General features: G+C 44.3%; 1 protein-coding gene across 2 annotated transcripts; it reads right to left on the bottom strand.

Annotated features, from left to right (window-relative positions):
- Positions 1-1,671: 1,671 nt before the first annotated feature.
- On the bottom strand, positions 1,672-16,550 carry abcb9 (ATP-binding cassette, sub-family B (MDR/TAP), member 9). Of its 2 annotated transcripts, none has more exons than XM_038281979.1 (12): positions 16,208-16,550; positions 15,426-16,131; positions 12,952-13,066; positions 10,280-10,410; positions 9,998-10,203; positions 9,697-9,894; positions 9,496-9,624; positions 9,227-9,415; positions 5,506-5,679; positions 2,854-3,013; positions 2,643-2,779; positions 1,672-2,558 (listed from the first exon to the last, which is right to left on the bottom strand). In XM_038281979.1, exons 2-12 carry the CDS (start codon positions 16,105-16,107, stop codon positions 2,238-2,240), a joined length of 2,442 nt encoding a protein of 813 aa, XP_038137907.1. In that variant the 5' UTR covers positions 16,108-16,131; positions 16,208-16,550; the 3' UTR covers positions 1,672-2,237. The 2 variants fall into 2 exon arrangements, with proteins under 2 accessions (XP_038137907.1, XP_038137906.1); XM_038281978.1 differs by having other exon boundaries at positions 15,426-16,113.
- Between the last annotated feature and the right edge of the window lie 621 nt (positions 16,551-17,171).

The raw sequence follows: 17,171 nt of genomic DNA, 5'->3' as shown, positions 1-17,171 counted from the left end.
TTCTTGTTCAAAGGGAGTTTTTCCTCTCCACTGTCGCTACAAGCATGCTCAGTGTGAGGGATTGCTGAAGAGTCAATGAGTCGATGCAATCAACTGGTTTTCCTTAGATAGAAAACTTTGAATCAATCTGACTGGATGATCTGGTGAACTGGAAAGTGCCTTGAGATGACATGATGTGAATTGGAGCTATAGAAATAAACTGAATAGAATTGAAAGTATGCTTACAAACCACAGCGGTTGATGCGGCTTTGGAAAATGTTCACACACACTTAGCATGGCCTTCATCCAACACTTGGTAAAACAACAGGGTATGGCTTTTTATTCAAAAATCAGCAACAGTATGCTACAAGTATGCATGTAGGGCTGATAACAGATTTCCTTTCCCACCTGCAGACATCTTTTCTAAAGGTCATCCCTTAATGAACGGAGGATTAAAACAGCGCTTAGGTAACTTCATAAATGGAACCTGATTCCCAAAGACACCTGCTGGAGATGCAACAAGGAGGGAGCATCTATTCTACATATTCTTTGGACCTGCCCTGCTCTTCAAGATTGGTGGAAGAATATTATGGAAGTAATTTTCGAAGTACTGAAAATATCACTGCCAAGCTCGCAGTTTTAGGCTCCACAGCAGAACTCCCGGACTCATGTTTCTCACTTTTTGACAAGAGGTGGCTGGTTCTGTCTCCGACCACAGCAAAAAGGATCCTGTTAAGATACTGGATGAAAAAGAAGCCTCCTCCTTATTATGAATGGCTGACGACTATGGTTAAAGGAATAGTACACCCAAAACATGATTAGCCTTCATTTTCTACTCACCCCCATGCTGAACAACACTCTGGAGTACTTTTTTGATATCTCAAATGCATCTGGATATCTGGGAGGCTTCTTGCTGTCTGCTGACATTCAAATAATAGAGGTCTATGGCGCCCGAGGCAGAAAGGTCCATAAAAGTCCACAAAAAACGTGTCAATATTCCTCCATACTGCTCTTCCAATGTATTCCAAGTGTCCTGAGTGGGTAGCGTCCATAATTTACTTGAAACAAAGTCATTTAGAATGTTTTTAGAGCATAAACAGTAGTGTATAGGATTTCCTGAAAGCGCGTTCACGGGTCTACGGAAACCGCGGCAGACCAAACCAGATGAAAGTGCGCATTCAGCTCGGCAAAGAACTCATGCTCTTCCTCAACACTGAAGTCCTCAGACATTTTTCTTTCGTTGTTTCTTTCTTTGCACAGGTAAACAGCACATTTCTTCTTCTACGCTTGCATTATCGGCAGAGCAGACGCTGAATGCGCAATTTCATCTGGTTTGGTCTGCCGCGGTTTCCGTAGACTCGTGAACGCGCTTTCAGGAAATCCTATACACTACTGTTTATGCTCTAAAAACATTCTAAATGACTTCGTTTCGAGTAAATTCTGGACGCTACCCACTCAGGACACTTGGAATACATTGGACGAGCAGTATGGAGGAATATTGACACGTTTTTTGTGGACTTTTATGGACCTTTCTGCCTCGGGCACCAAAGACCTCCATTATTTGAATGTCAGCAGACAGCAAGAAGCCTCCCAGATCTCCAGATGCATTTGAGATATCAAAAAAGTACTCCAGAGTGTTGTTCAGCATGGGGGTGAGTAGAAAATGAAGGCTAATCATGTTTTGGGTCTACTATTTCTTTTAAACTGGCTTCTTATGAGAAAGTGACATACAGTCTTCTAGCGAAATTGCATCAGTATGATAGTACGTGGTCTGCCTTTCTCAACTGGCTAACGGTAGAGTAAACTTGAAAAGGTCGGTGTGGCATAAAATATTTGTTGTATGTTTTACAAACCAAAAAACTCAATAAAATTTGCATGAGAAAAAAAAAAAAACAGCGCTTAGGCAGCATGTTGAGGTATCATCCACAAACAGTGAACTGACTGCAGCTTATCTCTTGTCTTTAAAGATGATATCTAGAGTGCATCCATTGCGGCTTTGTGATGCCTTCAAGTATAAACAGTTTAAAACAAGCATCTGTGATCGGATGCAGCTCAATATATAAACAGGTTTCTACAGAAGCCCGGTAATTAACCATTGATTGATTTATTAACGCCCCCGAGCTTCTAAAGCAGCGTTCCATTCCATCTCTGTTACGTTCCACTCAGGATGTTAGTGGAAGCCGCTTGTTTCCTCCCTCTTCCTGTGACAGTAGCTTAGGTTATCCTTCATGCGACTACGTTTCCTCTTCGCGGCGGTCTTAGTAACGCATGTTGTACTCTGACTCGCTCCCGCTGCTGCTGATGCTTTGCCCCCTCCGCCGGCGCCGTCCGTCAGACGTGCGTCGGACGCTCTCTGAAGGGTTTAGGATCTCCGCCCCGGTCTCGATGCCCAGGACCTGCCTCTGCACCAGCTTGCAGTAGAGGCCGCCGCCGGCCATCAGCTGAGCGTGGGAGCCCTGCTCCGCCACGTGGCCCCGGTCGATCACGATGATGTTGTCTGCCTTTTCCACTGTGCTGAGGCGGTGGGCGATCACCAGCACCGTGTGCTCCTGCATGATGTTGTTCAAAGCCTGCTGGACCTGCAGCCCCAGTTATTCACACATGCATTCAGAATCACAGTATTCAAAGCAGCATCGTTTTGCATCTAGAGGAGCTTCACCTACAATGTGTTCGCTCTCTGCATCCAGAGCACTGGTAGCCTCGTCCAGGATGAGGACCCGGGGTTTGCGGATGAGAGCTCTTGCTATAGCCACCCTCTGTTTTTGTCCCCCAGACAACTGCATGCCTTTCTCCCCAACACCTGGAGAAACAGAGGGAAACATGAAGGGTTCTGCTACAGTTCCACAGGAAATGGGTCGATTCGCTCCGATTTACTCATCTCGTAGCCTCTGGGGAGGCTGCTGATGAAGTCATGAGCGTTAGCCTTGGTGGCGGCCTGCACCACGGCCTCCATGGAGACGTCACTCAGTCCGTAGGTGATGTTCTCCCTGACGGTTCGGGCAAACAGGACGGGTTCTTGGCCCACCAGAGCAATCTGCAGACACACAGGAGCAAACAGGAAACAGAAACTATCAAGTCAGCTGTTGTCTTTTTTTCATTTTCGCCTCTAAAACGAATAAAACTATTATTTGTTTCCTGTTTTTGCTCATTAATGAACTTCAGCTCAAAATGGACAACATGGTTTATACAAGAATAAGTAAATCTAATTTAATGCTTTTTAATGCTCTTAGAAATCATTTTACCAAATACATACACATGTATATGTATATATATATATATATATATATATATATATATATATATATATATATATACATACATATATATATATATATACATAACCCTACCCCATGCTAGTAACGGGTTGGACCCCCTTTTGCCTTCAGAACTGCCTCAATTCTTGGTGGCATAGATTCAACAAGGTGCTGGAAGCATTCCTCAGGGAGTTTGGTCCATATTGACATGATGGCATCACACAGTTGCCGCAGATTTGTCGGCTGCACATCCATGATGCGAATCTCCCGTTCCACCACATCCCAAAGATGCTCTATTGGATTGAGATCTGGTGACTGTGGAGGCCATTTGAGTACAGTGAACTCATTGTCATGTTCAAGAAACCAGTCTGAGATGATTCCAGCTTTATGACATGGCGCATTATCCTGCTGAAAGTAGCCATCAGAAGTTGGGTACATTGTGGTCATAAAGGGATGGACATGGTCAGCAACAATACTCAGGTAGGCTGTGGCGTTGCAACGATGCTCAATTGGTACCAAGGGGCCCAAAGAGGGCCAAGAAAATATTCCCCACACCATGACACCACCACCACCAGCCTGAACCGTTGATACAAGGCAGGATGGATCCATGCTTTCATGTCGTAGACGCCAAATTCTGACCCTACCATCCGAATGTCGCAGCAGAAATCGAGACTCATCAGACCAGGCAACATTTTTCCAATCTTCTATCGTCCAATTTCGATGAGCTTGTGCAAATTGTAGCCTCAGTTTCCTGTTCTTAGCTGAAAGGAGTGGCACCCGGTGTGGTCTTCTGCTGCTGTAGCCCATCTGCCTCAAAGTTCCACGTACTGTGCGTTCAGAGATGCTCTTCTGCCCACCTTGGTTGTAACGGGTGGTTATTTGTGTCACTGTTGCCCTTCTATCAGCTCCAACCAGTCTGGCCATTCTCCTCTGACCTCTGGCATCAACAAGGCATTTCCGCCCACAGAACTGCCGCTCACTGGATGTTTTTTCTTTTTCGGACCATTCTCTGTAAACCCTAGAGATGGTTGTGCGGGAAAATCCCAGTAGATCAGCAGTTTCTGAAATACTCAGACCAGCCCTTCTGGCACCAACAATCATGCCACGTTCAAAGTCACTCAAATCACCTTTCTTCCCCATACTGATGCTCGCTTTGAACTGCAGGAGATTGTCTTGACCATGTCTACATGCCTAAATGCACTGAGTTGCCGCCATGTGACTGGCTGCTTAGAAATTAAGTGTTAACGAGCAGTTGGACAGGTGTACCTAATAAAGTGGCCGGCAAGTGTATATATACATTTAGATTTCCCCATTCTCCATTTTATTCTCGATCTCAAGCTTCTTTTCCCAAACATACACCTTTACCATCAACTAGAAGCAGTTATATCTGATATAATATATCTGACGAAATTTTTTTTTTTAATTTTTTTTTAAATAACGCATTTTAAATGCCACAATAATTACATTTAATGAATTTTAATGGCAATTAAGGCTTAATTAAAAAAATAATAATTTTATTACTTAATTATTTTTAATGACCTGCGGAAACCCTGTACAATTATTAGATTATCTCTATCCTGCTCCTTTTACTCTTCATCACCATGGCAACAGTGATGGTTGAACTAGCAGGAGAGGGATTTACCATAGGGTAAAAGTAAATGTATGTATTATTCCTAGTTTGTGCACATTAATTATGTTTTTGATATAATATTATTATAATATTAGGTGTGTCTCAGTCTAGCGACTTTTTTCTGCTACTGGAGACTTTGGAGACAACATCTAAAAGCAGCGAACTCTGCTCTCCAGAGCGAGTAGATTGGTAACCCCGCCTCCTGCTCTCCTCTATCTTGTCTGCTGTCATGATTCATGCAGCTATTATTTCATCCAAATGAAAAATGGAGAACAGAGAAGCAGATCATGGCTTGTCTACAGTGAAAAGAAGGACTGGGTTATTTACTTTGGCCTTTTTGGAAACACAGGAAGGAGCAATCAGCTAAGTGAGCTTAGTGCTTGGAAAAAATCTTTCATTCCTTTAGAGACAGCATGAAAAGTCAGCTGAGTACAAAACATAGAGAGGAAAACAAGAAGAAAAGGGACAAGAAGAGAGGGACACAACCTAGAACAGAGAATGGATGTCTATTCTATTAACATTTCTACATCTGTAGAATGGGGCTGTTTTATGTCTTCTCCATTCAGAGGGGCCCCTGCCTGTCTTTGCCTAGGGCCCCATATTTCTGAAACCTTCATTTAGGTTTAAACCATGGCGGCTCACCTTGGAGTGCAGATACTGGTGCTGAAACTCATGAACAGGCTTTCCATCCAGCAGCACCTGGCCTTGTTGAGGAAGGTAGAAATTTTCCAGCAGACTCACGCAGGAGCTTTTCCCGCTGCCGGACGGCCCCACCAAGGCGGTCACCTGCCGCGGCCGCAGAGTGAAGGACACGTCCTGCAACAAAGGAACGCATCCAGAATCCGACTTCTCCAAGTGACAAATAAATCAAACTATTAAAAACAACAGACACAGCAGAGGGTTTAACTCTGAATAACTTCAGTCTTATTGAACCGTCCACATCTTCCTTCAAACATCCCTTATTCTATAAGCCTGGAAAAAATATTTCACTGATGTTTTAGGCTGAAACTAATGATTATTTTGCAAATCGGAAACCCAAACCCAGTTTTTCTTCCACTTTATAGAGATGTTTGTTTCTTTAATCACACTAAAGGTAGGGCTGCAACCAATGATTAATTTGTTAATCGATTGATTTGAATCTTAATCTATTAATCGATTAATTCAATTATTATTTATTTTGATTAATAGTCAGATAGCCAAAGGTTCCTTAAAGAATATTTAAGGAAACTAAACCTTTTCACTTGAGGCGTTCTGGATAGAGCAGATTGACACATGAAAAAGATTTTTTTTATCTTAAATGCAAAATGTTTACATATTTTTTATCATCTTGGTATAATTACTGCTCTAAGTTGTGCTACAGGCATGTTTTAGATCAGGGGTCGGCAACCCATGGCTGTTTAGCGCCCCCTTTGCGGCTCCCTAGAGCTTTTTCAAAAAATTTATGAAAATTTATATTTTTTTTATTTTTTTTATTTTAATATGATGTGTATATGGAAGAGGATTAGGGCCACTGGAAAAAAAAAAAAAGTTAACTGATTTTTAAATTTTATTTCAGTTTAACATGGGAAAAAAGTCAGAATTCTGACTTTTTTCTCAGAATTCTGACTTTTTTTCTCAGAATTCTGAGATTAAAGTCAGAATTCTGACTTTAATCTCAGAATTCTGACTTTTTTCTCAGAATTCTGACTTTAATATCAGAATTCTGACTTTTTTTCTCAGAATTCTGAGATTGAAGTCAGAATTCTGACTTTAATCTCAGAATGCTGACCTTTTTCTCAGAATTCTGACTTTTTTTCTCAGAATTCTGACTTTTTTCTCAGAATTCTGACTTTTTTCTCAGAATTCTGACTTTAATCTCAGAAATCTGACTTTTTTCTCAGAATTCTGACTTTAATATCAGAATTCTGACTTTTTTCTCAGAATTCTGACTTTAATATCAGAATTCTGACTTTTTTTCTCAGAATTCTGAGATTGAAGTCAGAATTCTGACTTTAATCTCAGAATGCTGACCTTTTTCTCAGAATTCTGACTTTTTCTCAGAATTCTGACTTTTTTCTCAGAATTCTGACTTTTTTCTCAGAATTCTGACTTTAATCTCAGAAATCTGACTTTTTTCTCAGAATTCTGACTTTAATATCAGAATTCTGACTTTTTTCTCAGAATTCTGACTTTAATATCAGAATTCTGACTTTTTTTCTCAGAATTCTGACTTTAATCTCAGAATTCTGACTTTTTTTCTCAGAATTCTGACTTTAATCTCAGAATTCTGACTTTAATCTCAGAATGCTGACTTTTTTCTCAGAATTCTGACTGAATTCTGACAATAAAAAAAGTCAGAATTCTGAGATTAAAGTCAGAATTCTGAGATTAAAGTCAGAATTCTGACTTTTTTCCCATACTATACTGAAATAAAATAAAAAAAATCTGTTAACTTTTTTTTTTTTTCAGTGGCCCTAATCCTCTTCCGTACGTGCAGGAGGTCAAACAGACATTCATTATTGTCTCCAATGCTGTAAACATTTTTAGAATAAATAAGTTTAAATAATACATGTAAACATTTCTTTCAACGAAAGAATAGCCATAGAGATCAGTGGCCATAGCCTGTAGCAGGTTTCGGCGCGGCGCCAGGCAGGTTAACAAGGCGGTGGGTGTGTCTCAAGCCATGAAGATAGCTGATGAGAAAAGAGGATAAAAGAAAACAGGAGCGAATCGTTTGCTTTCATTATCAATGCAGGAGGATTGCCTGCAGATCAAATTACAAAGCATTATATTGCTTTGTAATGAGAGGTTGTCAAAAAATAAAAATAAAAATTTGGAAAGGCATTTCCAGGGAAAGCTGCTAAATGTGCAGCCGACCACCAAGCTGGCAGTGAGAGAAAAAGTTTGGTTGCAGAACTTCTGGATAAATTAGAGGAGAGCAAAGATAGATTTAAGAAATTGATTACATCTCCAAGCTCCACTACTGCTGCTAGTTTGGTTGAAGCATAGAAAACCGTTCATAGATCCAACAGGTAGTGCTCTGATGCAGAGATGGGAACTTTCTTTTTTTCCCCCAAAAATAAAACTCACACCAAGGAACGCTGGTGACGGAGGATGTGGGATTTCGGGGTTAGAGAGCTCTGCTCTGATGGACGTCAGTTCCTGCTCGGTTCCTCATGACTCAATCAACTCCTCCCAACTGAAACACGTCCACCATAGAAAGATTCCTTTATCACGTTTCTATAATTTAATCAATGCAACAAAACCTAAACCGTGCGGTGAAGGACGGTGAAGCAGTGCATGGTGGAGCGTTCACTGCTCCTCCATCACCTCATGCTGCTATGTGACATTTCCTCCATGATAAACATTTAATCATGAATGCATATTATATATTTAAGCCCATATAGTCATTTTCTATAGTGGGATAATACACTTAGAGCCCGTGTTGCCATAAAAGGCATATTTAAGACTTTTATATTTCTGCGACTAAAGACAGATTTTTTTTTGGTCCAACATGGCTCTTTGAGCAGTTTGGGTTGGTGACTTCTGTTTTAGAGTCTCTAATCAATTACTAAATTAGTCAATGATTATTTAAATAATTGATTAATCCAATTAATTGTTCCAGCCCTACTGATTTTATCACCTTAACTAGTGAGAGAGCAAAATCTTTATGAAAAAAATAAATCTAAAGAATGTGGATTGAAACTTTATTCAACCCCCTTCATTCCAAATCCGATATCGTTATGTAGGTAAAGTCCGATTGTTAAAAAGTGTTAAAAAGTGTTAAAAATAAACCCACTTCTTTTAAGACAGAACAAATGACATCACTAAAATGTCCCGCCGAAGGCTTGACTGTTATAGATCAGGAAAAGTACTGATGCATTATGGGTAATCATGGGAAACTCCCGCCTGCCACTGAGTGACTGCAGCCTCCCCATCATAGCGCTCTGCTGGTGAACTTTAACCACACTATGGCAAGCTGTTTAACATTTAATCGCTGCACTGGATAGTCATTACTGATCTATGCAACATAGTTCTACCTAGTCCAAACAGGTAGTCATACAAAATTTAATTACAGATAGATATAGATATCTAGAACAGTAACTCAAGAGCACTGATTAAATGTGTGCTGGCTTGCCGTACCCCCTGCTCTCTCCTATAGCAGAACTTTTCTTTCTCCAGGAGATAAAAGTTTGGTTTGAATCGTTTCTTTGCCACGTAGATATTAATGGTTAGAGCGATGCTTCCAGAGACTTTTAGACAGGTGACTTAAAAATTAGGATTATGTCAGAGTCCTGCGCAGCCAGAGTTAGCATGTAGCGGACTGGAGGAGAAACAGCAACAGTCAGGAGCAACAGTTAGGACAACTTCTCAGGCGACTAACCTTTAGGACGTCGATCTCTGGACGCGTCGGATAAGCAAAGGTGATGTCTTTGAACTCCACCAGACCAGCGCAGGTGTCTGGAGCCTCTGTGCCCTCAGCTGGATGTTCAGGCTTCCTGTCCAGATACTCAAACACCTTCTCTGCAGCTCCCACCCCCTGCATGAGGCCGGTGTAAACCGAGGCGATGCTCTGAAAGGGAGACGGGAGAGAGATTCACTGCAGCCTGCAGCTCGTCATCAATCAAAACGCTAAGAAATAACAGGAAATACCTCAAAACATTCGCCCAGCTCCAGCATGTAAATGAAAAAGGAGATCAAGCCGCCGCTGCTCAGCTGACTGGTGAGCACCAGGTGGCCTCCATAGTAGAGGACAGCGACCTCCAGAGCCAGCTCTGATATCTGGGGAACAACGATAAAGCTCAGTGATGCGCTTCACGACCGACGGGAGCGCAGAGAGCTGCAGGAACGTACGCAGCTGGACCACATGTAGCAGGCGTAGGCCAGGGCCTGCTTTTTGTTGAGCTGGAACATGAGCAGCAGCTTGGCGTAGTAGGAGTCGGCCTCCCCGCCCTCATTGGCGAAGCTGCGCACCGTCCTCATGGCTGAGATGGTCTCCTCTGCTACCTTATTAGCCTCTGCCAGGACCGTTTGCACCTCTTTGGTCAGTTTCTGTAAGGAAGCGGTTTCAGTCATCGCCTCGTAACCCGCCTCATAACTCAGACTGATGGACTTGAGATCAATCAGGCCACCGAGGCGAGCCGGGCTACTCTACCTTGTAATATTCACCATAAAGCATAGAGACGAGGCCGATGAAAGGGAAGGCCATCATGGTGACCAGTGTGAGCTTCCAGGACATCCTGAACATGAAGATGACGAAGCCGGTGCCCTTGATGGCGCTCCTCAGAAAGACGTTGACGTTCTGGGAGATGAGGTCGCTCACCTGGGTGGTGTCTGCTGACAGGCGTGACAGGATGTCCCCTGTGGGCACACGGGGAACAGCGTCAGGGACAGAGCAGACAGGATCCACAGAATCAACGGAGCGCTTCCTCGTTACCGGTGTGGTTTTCATCAAAAAAGGCAATTTCCTGCGTCATCAGGGTTCGGAAGAGGCGGCTCCTGAGCCGGAGGTTTAATCTGGCAAATGTCAGGGTGAAGACTCCTCCTCGCACGCCCATGGCAAACGAACTGAGGAGGAAAAGGAGAGTGAAAGAGGTGCTGCTGCCTGCAGCGATCTGTGGGAAACTGCAGCGATCTGTAGCGATCTGCGGCAATCTGCAGTGAACTGCGGGACAACTACATTAATCTGCAGCGATCTGCGGCGGATTGCAGTGAACTGCAGTGGACTGCAGCAATCTGCAGCAAACTGCAGCGAACTGCAGCAAACTGCAGTGAACTGCAGCGAACTGCAACGATCTGCAGTGAACTACAGCAAACTGCAACAATCTGCAGCGATCTGCGGCAATCTGCAGTGACTGCAGTGAACTGCAGCGACCTGCAGCAAACTGCAGCGAACTGCAGCAATCTGCAGCAAACTGCAGCGAACTGCAGCGATCTGCAGCGAACTGCAGCGATCTGCAGCAAACTGCAGTGAACTGCAGCGATCTGCAGCAAACTGCAGCAAACTGCAGTGAACTGCAGCGATCTGCAGCGAACTGCAGCGATCTGCGGCAATCTGCAGTGACTGCAATGAACTTCAGTGAACTGCAGCAATCTGGAGCAAACTGCAGCAAACTGCAGCGACCTGCAGCAAACTGCAGCGAACTGCAGCAATCTGCAGCAAACTGCAGCAAACTGCAGCGAACTGCAACAATCTGTAGCGATCTGCGGCAATCTGCAGTGAACTTCAGTGAACTTCAGTGATCTGCAGCAAACTGCAGCGAACTGCAGCAGACTGCAGCGATCTGTAGCAAACTGCAGCGAACTGCAACGATCTGCAGCAAACTGCACCGATCTGCAGCGAACTGCAACAATCTGTAGCGATCTGCGGCAATCTGCAGTGACTGCAGTGAACTTCAGTGAACTGCAGCAAACTGCAGTGATCTCCAGCAAACTTCAGTGATCTGCAGCAAACTGCAGTGATCTCCAGCAAACTGCAGCGAACTGCAGCAAACTGCAGCGATCTGCGGCAATCTGCAGTGACTGCAGTTCACTGAAGTTCACTGCAGCGATCTACAGCGAACTGCAACAATCTGTAGCGATCTGCGGCAATCTGCAGTGACTGCAGTGAACTTCAGTGAACTGCAGCGATCTGCAACAAACTGCAGCGATCTGCAGCGAACTGCAGCGAACTAAACTGCAGCGAACTGCAGCGAACTAAACTGCAGCGAACTGCAGCGAACTGCAGTGAACTGCAGCGATCTGCATCGAACTGCAGCAAACTGCAGCAAACTGCAGCGAACTGCAGCAATCTGCAGCGAACTGCAGCAATCTGCAGCGAACTGCAGCAAACTGCAGCGATCTGCAGCGAACTGCAGCAAACTGCAGTGTACTTCAGCGAACTGCAGCAAACTGCAGCGAACTGCAGCAAACTGCAGCGATCTGCAGCGAACTGCAGCAAACTGCAGTGTACTTCAGCGATCTGCAGCGAACTGCAGCGATCTGCAGCGAACTGCAACGAACTGCAGCAAACTGCAGCGAACTGCAGCGAACTGCAGCGAACTGCAGCAATCTGCAGCGAACTGCAGCAAACTGCAGCAAACTGCAGCAAACTGCAGCAAACTGCAGCAAACTGCAGCAAACTGCAGTGAACTTCAGCGATCTGCAACGAACTGCAGCAAACTGCAGCGAACTGCAGCGAACTGCAGCAAACTGCAGCGATCTGCAGCGATCTGCAGCAAACTGCAGCAAACTGCAGCGAACTGCAGCAAACTGCAGTGAACTTCAGCGATCTGCAACGAACTGCAGCAAACTGCAGCAAACTGCAGCGAACTGCAGCAAACTGCAGCGATCTGCAGCGATCTGCAGCAAACTGCAGTGAACTGCAGCGAACTACAGCGATCTGCGGCATTCTGCAGTGACTGCAGTGAACTTCAGCTAACTGCAGCAACCTGCAGCAAACTGCAGCGATCTGCAGCGAACTGCAGCAAACTGCAGTGAACTGCAGCGATCTGCGGCAATCTGCAGTGACTGCGAGGAAACTTAAGTGAACTGCAGCGATCTGCAGCGAACTGCAACGATCTGCAGCAAACTGCAGTGAACTACAGCGAACTGCAACAATCTGTAGCGATCTGCGGCAAACTGCAGTGAACTTCAGTGAACTGCAGCGATCTGCAGCAAACTGCAGTGAACTGCAGCAAACTGCAGCGAACTACAGCGAACTGCAACAATCTGTAGCGATCTACGGCAAACTGCAGTGAACTGCAGCGAACTGCAGCAAACTGCAGTAAACTGCAGCAAACTGCAGCGAACTGCAGCGATCTGCAGCGATCTGCAGCGACTGGAGTGCACTTCAGTGGACTGCAGAGATGCAGCTGCATCTCCAAAGAGAGAACAAAAAAAGAGAAACGGCTTCTTAGCAGTTCTTAAACATTAGACAAACACTAAGATTTACCCATGAAAGAAATGATACTTGAGAAAACCCTGAAAACATCGTCATTTATTGGGGTTATTTATTTTACATTTATTGCACATTTTATCAACTAGTTTTTCATGCGAGTATAACCTTTATTAACTCGTCACTCACTCCACTAAAAGCGATTAATTAGGCGTAGACCTTCAGACACCCACCTGACCAAAGCCAGCAACGCCACTGCAACCACGGGTTTGGCAAAGTACTCCATGCTCTGGTGGACCACGATGCCGTCTATAGCCTTCCCGTAGTAGAAAGGAATGAAGGCCTCACCTGGAGAAACCACAACAGGTTTGGTCTGTTAGCGGATTATTTGCATTAATCTTTTCTACTTTCTAAGTAAACATGCAGATAAGGACAATAATAGAATTATTATTGGAAGGTCGAGAAGTTTAGAGACTAATATTGATATATTTTATCTTCTGTGAAATCTGTGTAACTGGCAGCACAATATTAAAATACCTGGAGGTGAGGATCTTTTTAAAGTGTACCGTTCTTTTTTAACCCCTTAAGCCCTGACGGTCAAAGCAAGTTCAGCTCCCAAACTATTAACTGCAAATACAATTCTTTGTATTTGTGTGACAGAAAGGCAATAAGGTGCAACCACTATTCTATGATTGATATGTGATTAAACAAAGAAAAAATGAAAAATATTTAGACTCCCCAAATTTCTTTCCAAAATAGACTTTATAGATCCACATCTTGATAACTCAAGTAAGTTTGGACTGAATCAGTTGAAGCATGTTTGTTCCACAAAGGTTTTAGTGGGCAGTGTGCTGTGAGGAAATGGGATTTTGGCACAAAAAATTCATTTTTCCACTTAGAAAAGGGAATCTGTCCAGACTAATATGCTGATTTCCATTATTGGAGACCTTCTGCATGAGGCAAAGCCTTTGCTCCTAAGATTTAGTCGTTGGTTCATTCAAATTTACCAATAATATCACCAAACTGAATAGAAAATAAGAATAACAGAGCAGCTCATGTAACGCATCACCTGAAATTGTTGCATAATGACCTCTGACCCCTCCTAGGAAAGGTCTGAGCCTCTAGTTTCCAATGATGGCGGCCATTAGGGGGCGGGGCTAACAATGAATAGCTGCTGTTGCATTACTGCAGAGTTACACATGTCAGGTTGAATTTTACATCTCATTTTATTTGTTTACGCAGCTATAAAATAAATAATTTTGAAACATCTTTTAGAAATGTTAAAGCCCCATTTGAAAGGCGTGTGGATGAAACACCATGTGACTGTGTTTTGGCCATTTCTATAAATAGATAAACATGAGCAGGTGTCAGTTGGGCCCTGTACCGGGCCCACCCGGCTTAAGAGGTTGAGCTAATCTGCAGTTCTAATTGCTTTCTGTGACTTTAGGTTTCCAGGTAAACAAAAAGCTGATTTAAAGTCGTCGGGAAGCGGCTGTTCCAACCGTTGCATTTCTGAATTCTCCCGAGTGGTGCCCGACTTTACACGAGTGAATAAAGTGAATGTGATTGGTCGTTTATAAAGGGGGCGGGATTGTTGTGGCGGAAGATTATCAAGCAAGTTTTATTGTGGCCGGTTTGTCGACAGCATGTTGCTAACCAGTTAGCGACTTAGTGCTAGTAGGTTCCCAATGGGAAATTCCATTGGGATCAAGTAGCACTAAATTGGTGACTTAGAAACGACGCTGTCAAGGAACGCTATGGACAGAGGAAACATGCAAGAGGAGGAGAGTTTAGTGTCGGAGGTCGTGGATGAGTCTCCTCCGTCATCCATTTTTTATTTAGAGGAGGAAAGCGGGGACGAAGATGTTGTGGAAGAGGACGCCAGGGCGGCAGAAGCTTGGTTTGGTGTAGAAGGCTTCCAGCCGTACATGTTTGAGCCCTTGCCTCGCAACGCTGCCAGTTCTGTTAGCTCTACGCCTGCTGAAGACACAGACGTCCATCCCCGTGAACACTGGGACGCAACTCAATGGGAAAGGAAAGGATTCTGATTTCAACCGTTGTGTATATTAGCTGCGACACATGAATCAAGATGCTATGATTGAAAATATTTGATTTACAGATGACCGTTGATATATGATTGGCCGAATTTCGGTGTTCAGGCTGACGTAGAACTAACTGGCCTGCAGAAGATAACGAGAACAAAACACATACATGTAGAACCTTTATATACAAGTTTAAGCCAGAATGATCTGACATTTAAATATGATTTCCCTACGACTTTAAAACAGGCTGGAAGATGATGGGTGTTTACGCTGACGGAGCGGGATGGTGAGGGCCCCCATCTGAGTGTCCCCTACAGGCCAGAAAAAATCCTACCATCACAAACATAAACATCCAGCATCTGTTGAGCTCAGGTAGGACTCTAACCGGGACGCTTTTCTTTGCTCATAAGAACTAAAGTTGAGTTTTTCAGACACGTAGTTTTGGTTCAAAGCTAATTCAATAGAATGACTTTTAATTACGTTACAAACTAAAAGAACTTTAAGAGGCCAGTAAATGAGTAACATCCTTTACAGTCTTAACCCTGCCTAACAGATAAGAACAAAGCCTCTGTGGTGTTTTTACGGCGACGCCTCCTGGACCTTGGCCTCCTGGATCCCTGTAGGAGGAGGAGGAGGAGGTGCGCTTTCCCCTGACCCATACTCACACACTGCAGAGATGAGCAGGAAGAGGACGGCTACAGAAAGGAGCCCTGAATCCTTCCTGCAATAGCTGAGCAGCCGTCCCAGTGTGGCCCTAGAGCTGCTCGCCTCCTTCCTGCCTCCTGCCTCCTCCTTCTTGCCTCCTGCCTCCTCCTCCTCTTCATCAGCTGCCTCCACCAGCTTCTCTGTGTCCTCAGAGACCCGTCCTCCTCCACCGAGGCTGTTGCTGACGGCCCGGCGGCTCTCAGAGCTGCAGATCCTCCCAAGCTGCTTCCAAAGCATCACCACAGCCAGTGAAGAGGCGCAGGTCCAAGCGATCAGGCTCAGGGGCCACTGCCGCTGGCTCAGGGGCCCCTCCAGCTCGCTCAGCATCAGCAGCTTGGCTAAGGCGTAGGTGATGACAACCATGCAGAGGAGCAGAACGACGGTGGCGACCCGGGCGACCCTCTGAGGGCCGTCCTCCTTGTTCCATGAGACCCCCATGGAGGCGCCCAGGAGGAGGGCCCCTCGGAGCAGCACCGTCCCCCACAGGTCCAGGACTGAGCTCAGGATGTTAAAGTCCAGAACATCTCGTGTGAAGGTGGACGGTTGGGTCCCCATGGTGTACAGGACAGTGCTGATGACGCCATCCAGGGCAGCGAAGAGCAGAGAGCAGATGACAGGGAGAATGGTCGCCATGGTGACCATCTGAGGCTACGTGGGAGAAAAAAACGAATTATTTACAATAAACTAAATACAGCAGCTTTTATTTATTTTCAGAAACTTAAATGTGTTTAAAGAAACTCGCTGCTATGAATTATTTCTCCTTATATCTTTAAAATGATCGTATTTCCGCCTCCATGCAGCTTCTTTCCAACTTCACCGCGACTAAAGCCGGTCTCGCGGCGGACGTGGTGGTCAGGTACGGCAGTGACGTCATCAGAGAATCCCCCTCTGCTAATGCTAATGGTTAGCATTAGCCGTTAGCATGTGTTGGGCTAATGTCAGGTCAGAGTGAGGGAGCTCAGCGTCCAGCTGCTGGTCTCCTCTGATCACTTCCTGCTTTCTGCCTCCGTTCAGGTTAACAGGAGCTCCTCGGAGCCATGATGGCCTCAGAGGAGCAGGTGAGGCGCCATGGCGGCCGGCCGGCATCAAAGATCCTCTATAGCGAAGAGCTCTCACACTGACAACTATTCCGCTGAGCTCTTTTTTTATTATTATTAATCCATTGACATTAAAAATACATGAACAGAACAATAGAAAAAACAAAGTAAAACAAAAAGCAGGAGATTTATATCAACAAACATTTAATCAATTATAGAAAGAGCCATAGAAATATGAAAAAACAAACAAAGGTAGATTCAATTAGAATAGCAGATGTTGGGAGAATTCAAGACTCAATTTTTTGGCATATTTGTTTTTTTTTTAGGTTTTAAAGTCATTAATGAACCTATGAAAGGAAGGTTTAGTATTTCTCAATCTAGCACAGTGGATATGATATTTACCAAACAGCAGGAAGATATTAATAGTATCAGAAACAGGCTGAGGAAGAGGGCCCATATAAAAAAAATGACATCATTTAGGGCAAATGGGGACATCATTCATTTTCAAAGAAATCCAATCTTTCATCTCTTTCCAGAAGCGATGTGTCGGAGGACACAGGTAAAACAGATGTTCAAGAGTTTCACTATTATTATTACAAAAGGAACATTGATCCACCTCAAAACCAAATCTTTTTTTTTTTATTCTGCCACAGGATACATTTTGTTTAT

The sequence above is a fragment of the Cyprinodon tularosa genome, unplaced genomic scaffold (assembly GCF_016077235.1).
Source record: "Cyprinodon tularosa strain WSP-4 unplaced genomic scaffold, ASM1607723v1 ctg178, whole genome shotgun sequence".
Taxonomy (NCBI): Eukaryota; Metazoa; Chordata; class Actinopteri; order Cyprinodontiformes; family Cyprinodontidae; genus Cyprinodon; species Cyprinodon tularosa.
Note: the sequence above shows the minus strand (reverse complement) of the source record. Positions and strands in the feature narration are given on the sequence as shown.